The 11,684-nt window shown below is 49.6% G+C and overlaps 1 protein-coding gene across 1 annotated transcript; it reads left to right on the forward strand.

Moving 5' to 3' along the window:
- The first annotated feature begins 2,532 nt into the window (after nucleotides 1-2,532).
- Nucleotides 2,533-11,444, forward strand: LOC144953794 (tripartite motif-containing protein 16-like). The gene is made up of 7 exons (XM_078884437.1): nucleotides 2,533-2,886; nucleotides 4,040-4,135; nucleotides 4,343-4,576; nucleotides 5,711-5,733; nucleotides 7,645-7,757; nucleotides 10,816-11,319; nucleotides 11,404-11,444. Exons 1-7 carry the CDS (start codon nucleotides 2,548-2,550, stop codon nucleotides 11,442-11,444), a joined length of 1,350 nt encoding a protein of 449 aa, XP_078740563.1. The 5' UTR covers nucleotides 2,533-2,547.
- The last annotated feature ends 240 nt before the right edge of the window (nucleotides 11,445-11,684 follow it).

The raw sequence follows: 11,684 nt of genomic DNA on the forward strand, positions 1-11,684 counted from the left end.
AAAACGACACTCGCGCACAGCGGGCCCACCCTTCCGATTGATGTCATGGTGAACTTGCAGTAGACCGAGCAGTGACGATAAGCAGCACCCGCGGTCGTGGAACCTCTGAAACGAAGTGGCAGGCACTGCCGCAAGACCACCTCCTCGCTGCACCAACACCGCAGTGGGTCAATCGATCGTTATTCTACGTGTCAAAATCGCCCTCGCCAAAGTAGGCATCGTGACACGTTAAAGCAGGACGGAGACGATAACGGCGGGGGCCATAGAACAACAAGAATGGAAGAAAAAAACTAAAACCCGTCACGACCACAGCGGCTAACACTGAAAGGGAAAAATAAAGTGCAACCATACGGAATCAATGTGGCGTGAAAAATGCACTCTTCGTAAATAAAATGAATGATAAATAGCTAACCAGTTGAAAAACAATAAAATTGGGATGCGAGTTCTCTTGGCTGGAGCTGCATTTGCTCCCATCGCGTAATTATCTCCTCCTTAACGCGATGTAATTTGATTTGGCACAAGCCGAGCGGACTTGGTGTTTTTGGTCCCGATGCGAGTTCACCACGCGTTGTACGACCGCCGTTTTCAAAGCAGTTCAGGGTGGTAAAATATTAAAGTGTTTCACCTGGGAAATGTCCTCCCGAGACTGGAACCTCTCGTTAGCAGGAGAGAGTGTCCAGGGCGCCGATTGACGCGTGGCATAAAAAAACACAGGTCTCGCCGGTTCTGCCACTCAAACTAGCCATGCACAACGCATCCGGTTCAGTCTTTAAGCCACTGGAGCTTTGCACTTTCAAATAATCTAAAGTTACAAGTTCATTTCTTTAGAACCGCTTCTTGCTGTGTTTTAGTTTGTTGACTTTCCCCCACGCCTCCGATGAGCACGGTTGGCTACGTACGATGTGAAAGAAGTTCAACACACATACATAAACATACACGTATGCATTGTGGCGGCTCTTGAAATCAATCTAGATTTGAAGTTTTCGTGACTGCAGGGATCCATACCCTTTGGTTCTTTCGGTAAATTAAATAAATTAAATCACGACGCTTCGATTGCAACACAAGCAATCATCATCAGGTGTGAACACCACAGCAAAAAATGTTTTGCTGAAGTATTGAGTTTTTTGCTCTTGAAATATTGAGGGGTTTTTTTTACCGAATAAAAAAAAATGTCTCTTCTTGTTATTTGGTTGCCCGAGTCTCTCGTGGCGGGCAGAGAGTTGGGGAGGGCCACCAACGATACAACTTGGCCACATCTGCTGGGTCGTCCTTTAAACAGAGCTTCGTAGCTTGGTGGGCTGTCGTCAGCGAAGTAAACTTCTGATTCTTATGATTCTGAAGGGTGTGTGGGTGAGTGGGGTAGTGGATGAGAGAGTTTGTGTATTAGTGGGTGAGTCGGCGAGTGCATGGGTGAGTGAGTGTGTGTGAAGTTGGTGTAGAATTGTCGCGGTTAGCGCTACGCTGGAAACCCAAGTTTAATTCCCGCTCGCAGCCAACACCAGTGACGATTATCTGAACCGGTCCTGGGCCTCCCCTCGGTCGACTCAGCCTCAAATGACTACTTGGTATGGCGCGTCAAAACATCACCACTAGAGAGACAAAGGCGGCCGAGGGTGGTGCTGGCTGCCCACCCCCTTCATAGGTGCTCGCTAACAGCACTTTCCTCAACAGTGTGTAAAGGCAACACGGGGGATCTTTGTCTTTGTGTAATTGTGGATTGCTTTCATGTCCTCCCTTGAAAAGTAACTTATATATTGCAGCCACATTTTTGAAATGTGTGATGTTCATTCTAAATGTTTTAGGGGAAAACCGGACGACCCGGAGAAGAATTCAGAAAATCATGGAGATAGAGAGAAAGATGCAAACTACAAATATACAGCAGGTGTCAGGCTCAGAATCAAACCCAAGACCTCCTGTATACCGGGCGAGGCAGGTAACATCTTGCCAACGTGGCACCTAATGTATTGCTCTGCCTTACCATAGACACCAACTTGTGTGCTGAGCTGTGGAAGGATGAGTTTATCTCTCGATACTCATCTCGTAAATGAGCCACCGTGGCTCAGCCTCACTGATTTACATTAACAACGCTCATTCATTATAATGTGTATACATTTTTAAAGAGTAGTTTCCTTCGATAAAAAAAAAAAATGCATTTAAAGGTGTGTATATGTAGCCGTGTTCACCTTAAGGCTGCTGTTTGCACACCTAGAGGCGTGGCTTTACATTTCAGGCAGTATCTCGTGATGTCAATGATGATATAAGAGAGACATCCTGGATCAGCGTCTCTCTGAGCCACACAGCGAGCGATCCCAGCGAAGCCCATGGGTCACGACAAGCGCGACTCCCAGTGAGAGTGTGGATAGTGAGCTGCGCTGCTCCATCTGCCTGGGCACGTTCGTCTGCCCCTCCACGCTGAGCTGCAGCCACGCGTTCTGCCTGCGGTGCCTGGAGGCCGCCTGGGAGACGGCGAGCAGCTTCAGCTGCCCGCAGTGCCGAGCGGCGTTCCTTGTGCTACCCCAGCTGAGGAGGAACGTGGCCCTCGCCAACATGGTGGAGCGGCTCAGAGTTGGAGACGGGATGGCCACGGCCGTCGTGTGCGACAACTGCCGTGGCGGCCAGACCCCTGCAGTGAGGACCTGCCTGAGATGTGGTATATCCTTCTGTGCGACGCACTTGAGGCCTCACGTGGAGAATCCCAGGCTGAGAGACCACATCCTGGTGGCTCCCATCGCGAACCTGGCGGAGCGACAGTGCCAGACGCACAGAAAGGAGCTGGAATTCTACTGCACAGTAGACAGCAGACTGGTCTGCTCAAATTGCACCATCGCAGGTGAACACACAGGACACAGGGTCCTGATACTGCAGGAGGAGCAGGAGACACGGAAGGTGAGGCCCTCAGAGCGAGACACCACAACACGATCTGACCAAGCTGTCACCGGGCTGCACAACATGTCATGAAACAAACTTAGTTTTGCCTCACGTAGAGAATCCCAGGCTGAGAGATCACGTCGTGGTAGCTCCCATCGCGAACATGGCGGGGCGACAGTGCCAGCAGCACAGACAGAAGCTCATTCTTTACTGTGAACAAGACGAGAGCCCGGTCTGCACACTCTGCACCGATGCTCAGGAACATAGAGGGCATGAGGTCGTTCCAGTGGAAAATGCACAACAGACAAGACAGGTGAGATATACATTGATGATAATCCAATTTCCTGCTACTAGAGAGTCTGTATTTTATAATTTATATTTGCACATTATTAGGCAAGTCCTGCTGTGTCAGCATTGTGACAGCCAATCAAATAACTTTGGGCAACACTGATTTGAACGGATGGCAAAGCTGGGTGTTCCATGGTTTAGTCATAAGACAGAGCACTTTGTGGCATGGCTGGCAAAGATTTAAAATACACTTGGCGTGATAAGATTCGTACGCGGAGAGTACCAATGAGAGAAATTTAGAGTAACGCGAGATGCTTCACACGCGAGACGCCTCAAAAATGCATTGACCGTGGACTTACAAAGAGGCAAGCGGAAGGCCACTCCAGTGGGAGAGGCGAGGCCGTCAGGCACGGTTTGATCGTCGATTGGGGCAGATTTAGATTTGATTCTGTTACAAGAGTTCGTGTAAAAAAATGAAACACCGCCTCTAACATAGACGCCGCTCATTTGCATTGCGTGACAGAACGTTGGCATGCAAAGTGCTCTGTGGAGATATCGGGGGGGGGGGGTGGTTATGGTTATCGGTTCCGCTAGATTCCATTGTTTGGCAAAACTGGAGAAGACCCGAGCGTGCAAGTGGGGCACCCCTTCAATGAACCTCGCTGTGATCCGACCACCTACCTGGGACAGGAATATTGTGCTGCCCACCGAAGACCACCTCGCAGACTGGGAGGTAGGACATTTCAAAAGCGCGATGATGATTATCTCTGGGCAATCCAGGAAACCTGCCTGCAAGGCTCCGGGCTGAAGACATGGGCCAGATGATGATGATGACAATGATGGGAGTCACCAAACACCGCGTATTTGTCTACCCCGTGAATAGGAGGCGTTCAGACGCGAGATGACGGGGAGAGAGGAGAAGAAGACTTTGCTTGAATCACGGACACAGCAGCTCAGGGGTGACTACAATCGCGTGCAGGTACAGAGATACACACAGATACACACACAGACACACACACACACGTGAATATTCTCGAGAAATCCTCCTCCATTCGTTCTCAAAATTTACATCATATGCCTCTTCATACGGAGTCACGAGACCGTGACCGTGTCGAAGTCCTTCTCGAAGTCGCATCGCGCTGTTGCGTTTTGTGTCGAGAGCGCTCCGTCGAATATCCCCACGTAGGAGTCTCTGCGTGGGACCAAGACGCGGATCTGCCGAGAGTTTGAGCGCCGGAGGGAGCAGCTGAGGCAGGAGAAGAGGGAGGCGCTGGAGCGCGTGGATGAGGAGGGCCGCTCCGCGCTGTCCCGCATCCAGGCGGCCATCGATCGCTACGAGAGCACAGCACGCGGCCTGGAGCGGGAGATCAACCAGCTGCTCGCCGCACTCGCCGTGCAGGACCCGCTCACATTCCTGCAGGTGGCACCACCTCCATTCACTCGCCGCGGTGGCTAGGAGATGTTAACTACCTCGCCTGCTATGCAGGAGAGCGTGGGTTCGACCCCGACCCTGGCGATGCCTGCAGTATACAGTCGACCCTTTTGCATCGCGGCTTTCCCCATTGCGGTTCCGATATATCGCGGGGTCGGCATAATAAATTAAATGGGAATTTTTTGGGAGTTTTTCCGAGTTTTGCGAAAGCCGCAGACGACAAGCGAAAGCCAGCAGATGACACGCAACGGCTGGAAATGTAGAGATAACTTTAAAAAGTTTAGTAACTGGAGGTCCTCGCTTCGCTCGTCAAAGGGACTAAGGTGACCAAACAAAACTACGCGGTTTTTCCAGATCGCAGGAGGCCTGCGCCCCTAACCCCCGTGATGTGGAAGGGTCGATTGTATTTAGAGTTTGCGTTTCTCTCTCTCCCCCCGTAGTCGCGTAGATTTTGTCTCCGGGTCCTCTGGTTTTTCCTCTCCACATTTAGAATCAACATCACGCGTTTAAAGAATTTCGCTGCTAATGCAAAAGTCCACGTGATAAGCCAATTCGTTGAGCTATCATTCGTGGCCAAGTCGCTTCTGAAAAATAGCGACATGGCCAAGTGTGCCTTATCTGGTAAAATACAAAGTTGAGTTTATTCAGAGTTCGAAACATGAGTTGTCGAACTTTTATTTAACCATTTGTTTAGGTGCTAGAGTAGACCTGCAGACAGTGGCTTTGTTGTTTGTTGGGGTCTTCCCGTGTCCAGTTAAACGAACCTTGTTTTTGATGAAAAAATAGGAATAGGCTTAACAGTACAAAGGCTGCAAGTATCAAAGAAGGAATATCTCTGGTTGAGAAGTGATGCCTTGCAATAGGTATCTGTTTGGTGTTTGAACATCTAAACATCTATTTTAATTCACAAAAAGGATAAAGCTTCTTCTTAATGTTTTCATAATTTCGATATTGGCATTTAGGTTCCATAGATAACCCTGTTTGTGCACCATTCTCCGTTTGTGGATATTTGTTAATTCCTTGATGTCAGGCTCCACTGTAAACAGGAGGTGACTATGTGGATGATGCGCATCTGTTTAGGATGTCATTGTTAACGTGAAATGCGGGTTTGTGTTTTTTCAGGATCCCCTGCATGAGAGTCTCAGGTTAGTACCAACCCAGACTCAAACTCGAGCTCTGTCTGCCACCTCGTGGACAAATCAGCGAACGGTCGTGATGTGAATCCTGATAAACGCAAATGTATGCAGTTGTAATCCCATATGGTCAATTGTATCCCATATAGACAGTCCTCGGGTTACGAACGTAATTTGTTCCTGAGACTCGTTCGTAAGTCGAACGGTTCGTAAGTTGTAAAACAGTAATGCACTGTATTTAAATGCCGACACGGTCAGTGTTATAAAATGTGTTACGGTTCAATAAAAATTAACCCGTAAAAACAAAGTTTTTCACTATAAATCCTTTATATGCGTGGCGGCGAGAGTCCTCTCGTCCTCTGGCTTGAGATGGCTGCCACCTATGGGTCAGATGATTGCCTGCCACCATTAAGCAATTGGTAATTAAATATAAAAAAAAATTCCTAAAAAGTGTAAAATTTAGGAAAAAAATTTTCACGAAAATAAATTGTCACGCACAACGAGTCTGTGTGCAAAATGTCAGCTCGATTGGATCACGGGAAGTGGGTTAAAACACGACCGAAAGATTTGCACAGTCGTAAGCGCGCAAGCAAGTAAACTTAATATAAAGGATTTAAAAAATTAACCCGTAAAAACTAAGTTTTTCACTATAAATCCTTTATATGCGTGGCATCGGTTTTATTTTATTATTCATTTCTGTTTTTCTTGAGTAAGAGTTTCATTTTTATCACGTTGGTATTTTAAATTAAATATGAAATTATTTTTTTCCTAACAAGTGGAACATTTTGGAAACATTTTTTCACGAACATAAATTGTCACGCACAACGAGTCTGTGTGCAAAATGTCAGCTCGATTGGATCACGGGAAGTGGGTTAAAAAACGACCGAAAGATTTGCACGGTCGTAAGCGCGCAAGCAAGCAAGCAAGTGAACTTAATATAAAGGATTTAAAAAAGGAAGCATTGCTAAACTCATAATTAAGAAGAAATGTTCTACATTTTCATCTAACACTGTAAAATAGTCTGTATAGGAAATTAAACGTACAACAAATTAACATAAATAGAAAACAAATTCGATTACATTGATGCGAGCTTGTAGTCGGAAGCGGGCGGGGGGGGGGGCAATTAGTCACCACAACAAAATGGGCACGCGCGCATGCACACACAGACAAAGATCCCCCGTGTAGCCTTAACAGACTGGAGGGTCAAGTGCTGTTAGCGAGCACCTATGAAGGCCGATACGGCACACGAAGGGGTGGGTGGCCAGCACCACGCCCGACCGCCTTTGTCTCCCCAGTGCTAGCGATGTTTACTACACACCGCACCAGGTACTCATTTGAGGCTGGGTCGACCTAGGGGAGGCCCGAGACCGGTTCAGATCATCGTCACCAGTGTTGTCCGTGAGCGGAAATTGTACCTGGGTCGCCACTTTCATCGCGTAGCGCACTCTCCGCGATACCACCACTCCCTACAAACTCATAGTTTTACACACACGTCCGCACGCACACACACACGTAAACACTCACTCCAAGCGCGAGTCCGCCTCATTACATTGCGTGGAGGATCGCTCACCTGAAAAAAATAGTTCTGCGGTTCAGTTTGCAATTGCGAGTTCGCGTTTTAAGTCAATGTTATTTTTTGAAATATTTAATGGAATGTGGTTCATAAGTACGGGCTGTTTATAAGTCAAGGACTGCCTGTCTTGCCCGTGTGTAGAGAAACATTGCAGCCCTCATGAGACTCTGTGTGTGTCCTGTGCTGTGAGTGTAGAGAGACATGAACCCTCATGAGACTCTGTGTGTGTCCTGTGCTGTGAGTGTACAGACCTGGACCCTCATGAGACTCTGTGTGTGTCCTGTGCTGTGAGTGTACAGACCTGGACCCTCATGAGACTCTGTGTGTTTCCTGTGGTGTGAGTGCAGGAGGAGCTCCATCTCCCAGGAGATTCAGGATGACCCAGCCCCCGTCTCCTGCAGTTTGAACCTCGCAAAAGTCATCTCAGTGGGCGGCGTTAGAACTAATCTTCTGTCTTTTCTCGGTACGTCCCTCTGCCACATCGATCTTCGTTAGACTCCATCACAGACTCCGGATTACCGATAAATCCCACCCATTTGGAGGTCATCCTTTTTTTTACCTCTGGCTTGAGAGCATTCATGGCAAGGGAGACCTGCGTACATGCAGGTCATGAAACGTCCACCGAGGTTCCGGGTGAAAGATTGTCAACAGCACGATGCGTCTCGCTCATCAAGAGGTGCAAACAACAACAACAGCAACGTAACAGTGCGTTTCTTGAGAGCAAACGGGCGATTTTGTAAGCTACGGACGAAGTACGTCCCAGTCCTGTCACCCTCATTCAAACGCTGACCATCACGCTTGGGTGCAGTGGGTGCACGGTTCGTTGAGGAAAGTGGCCGCTAGGTGAGAATTAAGATGAACGTGAGCCCAAATGATAAGTTACCTCGACTTAAAGCTTTCGTGACTGCAGGAATTCATATCCTTTTGGTCTTTCGGTAAAATCACGTAGATAGGTACAAATTAATAAAACTGATAAATATGTTTATTTTATATTTATTATTTTATATGTATTATTTAATTAATTTGTAGCTATCTACGTGACTTTACCGAAATACCCAAAGGATAAGTAACCTATTGCAGTTAGAACGCTCACTAGCGGACAAATTTGGGATTAAACTGTGAACATATAACGAAGTGCACGATGGAGACTGCATCTGTTTCATCGTCATCGCGATGGCAGCCTTCACAATCGGGACTTTAAAAAGTGTAACGGAATGTAAGTGATTTGGTCACAGAGTTCCACTGTAAGAATCCCCATTTACGGCCCTTTTACCAATCTATGACCGGATGAAGGCCTCCCACGGTGTGTCGAATATGAGGGTTTGCTTGACCACACCTCACGACGGTGGCCACTGAATATCTGTGTTGTCTGCGAATGGGTAGGACAGGCAGGGCCGGATTAAGGCGTGGGGGGCTTCAGGGGCTGCAGCCCAGGGGTCTCCGCCAGCTGGAAGGCCTCCAGTGATTAAATGAAAAGTTATTTCACTTGTGAATGCTGAATTTGATTTGTTAGCCTTGTAAAAAAATTACATTTTATTACTTTGTTTCCTTTGGAAAATATGTCTGGGGGCGGGTGGGGGCTCACAGTACCTCTAGCCCAGGGGCCTAGAAAATCTTAATCTGGCCCTGAGGACAGGGACCAGTTCTGATGTCTCTCGGCCCCGTTAGCCACAGCAGGGAATCAAACTGAGGTTGCACGGTTCACAGCGATACGAGTGAACAACTGCTGCTGGTGCACCAACTGTTCCAGCACGATATCACTCTCACTTAAGTCACAGCAGAGTGGCTCACCGCAGCGAGATTGTCCGCACATAGCCATCACCGTGCATCGCTACACGAGGTTCAGAGAGCCGGAGTAAGGCAGCTTTGGGATTCTTAGAGTACAATCACATCAGACGATGCAATCGCGGTCAAAATACTTCCCAGACTAAACACTCTCTCACACTCTTGTCACGTCACTCACTCACTCTCCCGCTGACTCTTACTACCCCACCTACTCACTCACCCACTCAATCACTCCCCCACTCATTCATCTGCTCACACTCTTACTACATCATCCGCTCACTCTCTCCGCCACTCATCCACAAAACCACTCACTCACTGACTCACCCACTCACTCGTACTCCCCCACTCACTTACTCACCCATCCATCCACCCACCCAACCACTCACTCACCCACCCAATCATCGACTTACACTCTTACTCACCCACTCACTTACCCATCAATCCACGCAACCACTCACTCACGTACTCATAATACCTCACCCACTCACTCTCTCCCCCACACACCCACTCAATCACTCCCCCACTCACTCATCTGCTCACACATTTACTACATCATCCACTCACTTTCTCCCCCACTCGTCGAATCAACCACTCACTCACCCATACAAGCACTCACTCACCTACTAACCCAAAAACAAAAATCCACCGTATAGCCTTAACAGACTGTAGGGGCAAGTGCTGTTAGTGAGTAGCAGCACCTATGAAGGCCGGCACGGCACACGAGGGGGTGGGTGGCCAGCACCACGCCCGGCCGCCTTTGTCTCCCTAGTGGCGGCGTTAACTACACACCGCAACAGGTACTCATTTGAGGCTGAGTCGACCAAACGAAGCCCAGGACCGGTTCAGATGATCATCACCGGTGTTGGCCGTGAGCGGGAATCAAACTCGGGTCGCCGGGTTCGTAGCGCAGTGCGCCTATCGCTACGCTGAGGCTGATATCGTCGTCATCGTCATCATCATTGTGTGGACATTTATAGCGGCAGCCGAGTACTCTGAACGCGCTTTTCTAAATCCGGAGTGTCAACACTCAACAGCAAAGGACCTGGAGATCTTCAGGCATCGAAATTAGTTTAATTAAAGTAAAAACTTTACACCGTTGCGACGGGGTGGACAGCAGAGGGCAGCGCAGCGTGATCCACTGTTGTACTGCACCTCTACGCTTCTATGTTCGCCATCCCCACCATCGCCAAGGCGCACCGACGAGAGCGGTGAAGTATGGTCAAGTAACCCCCCACAGGACGCGCACGGCGCGGGGAGGCGCTCATCCAGCAGTGGAGTGACACACAATGTCTGTGGTGGCTATTGTACAGGCGTCCTATTTGTAGAGAGACGCGATACTAACGAATAAAAGTATGTGTACACTAATACTAACAACTACTGTATGCATGTGACATAAACGTGCTATTCAATGTGTTCCATATCACATACGGCGGTATGACCACAACACAACAGACAACACGAGCGTGTGTGTGTACACGCCACGTGTCTGTGTGTGCACACGCCACGTGTCTGTGTGTGTGTACACGCCACGTGTCTGTGTGTGTGTACACGCCACGTGTCTGTGTGTGTACACGCCACGTGTCTGTATGTGTGTGTGTACACGCCACGTGTCTGTGTGTGTGTACACGCCACGTGTCTGTGTGTGTGTGTGTACTCGCCACGTGCACTGCTCGTGCCGCTACTGCGCACGCGTCGCCGTGACCGCTGTGCGGGCGTCGTCGATGTCCTCACCACAGATGGACGCTCACCGACTCTGGACACAAACTCAGCCCACGACGGCCTCCAGATTTCCTCGGATCTCAGGACGGTGACGTGGAGCGATGTCCCCATGCGTCGCCCCAAACACCCACAGCGCTTTGATGGTTGGCGACAAGCCCTGTGCGCTGAGAGCTTCTCGTCGGGTCAGCACTACTGGGAGGTGGACGTGGGGAGCGTGAGGTGCTGTCGGGTTGGAGTCGCGTACGGGACGATCCCACGGAGAGGGGGTGGTGCTGAGTGCCGCCTGGGAGGGAGCGACGTCTCCTGGTGTCTACGTAAATATGGCGACAGCTTCTCAGTGCTGCATGGCGGGGTAGTGACATCACTGTCGGTGCCGGAGCCTCCGCAGAGAGTCGGGGTCCACCTGGACTGGGACGCGGGGCTGCTGTCGTTTTACAACGCAGACTCCATGGCGCTGTTGCACTCATTTCATGCAACTTTCTCTCAGCCCTTACACCCTGGGCTGGGAGTGGGGCTGGGAGTGGGGCTGGGAGTGGGGCTGGGAGTGGGGCTGCGAGTGGGGTGGTTCGGGGTTTTGGAGCTTGTGATGTCGTACTATAAAGTTTGTGACTCAGTGAAGATCGTGGATCTGAGTGGTGCGTCCTGAGAGAGGTGAACGCGAACAGCGCAGAGGGCAGACGCCACGACGCACGTCGCTCGCCACCCTCGTCACCGTCACTCGACTGGCTGGTGGTTGTCCATCAGAACGGGGGGGAGGGGGGTCTGAGCGTAAACAATCATCACAACCTTTTTAGGGGGGAGGGGGGGTTGATAAAATAAGTACTGCTCTGTGTGTGTGTGAAGCCAACGTGGATGTATTCACCCTGCCAGAGGAGTGTGACTGTAG

This window comes from Lampetra fluviatilis (assembly GCF_964198595.1).
Source record: "Lampetra fluviatilis chromosome 45 unlocalized genomic scaffold, kcLamFluv1.1 SUPER_45_unloc_1, whole genome shotgun sequence".
Lineage (NCBI taxonomy): Eukaryota > Metazoa > Chordata > Hyperoartia > Petromyzontiformes > Petromyzontidae > Lampetra > Lampetra fluviatilis.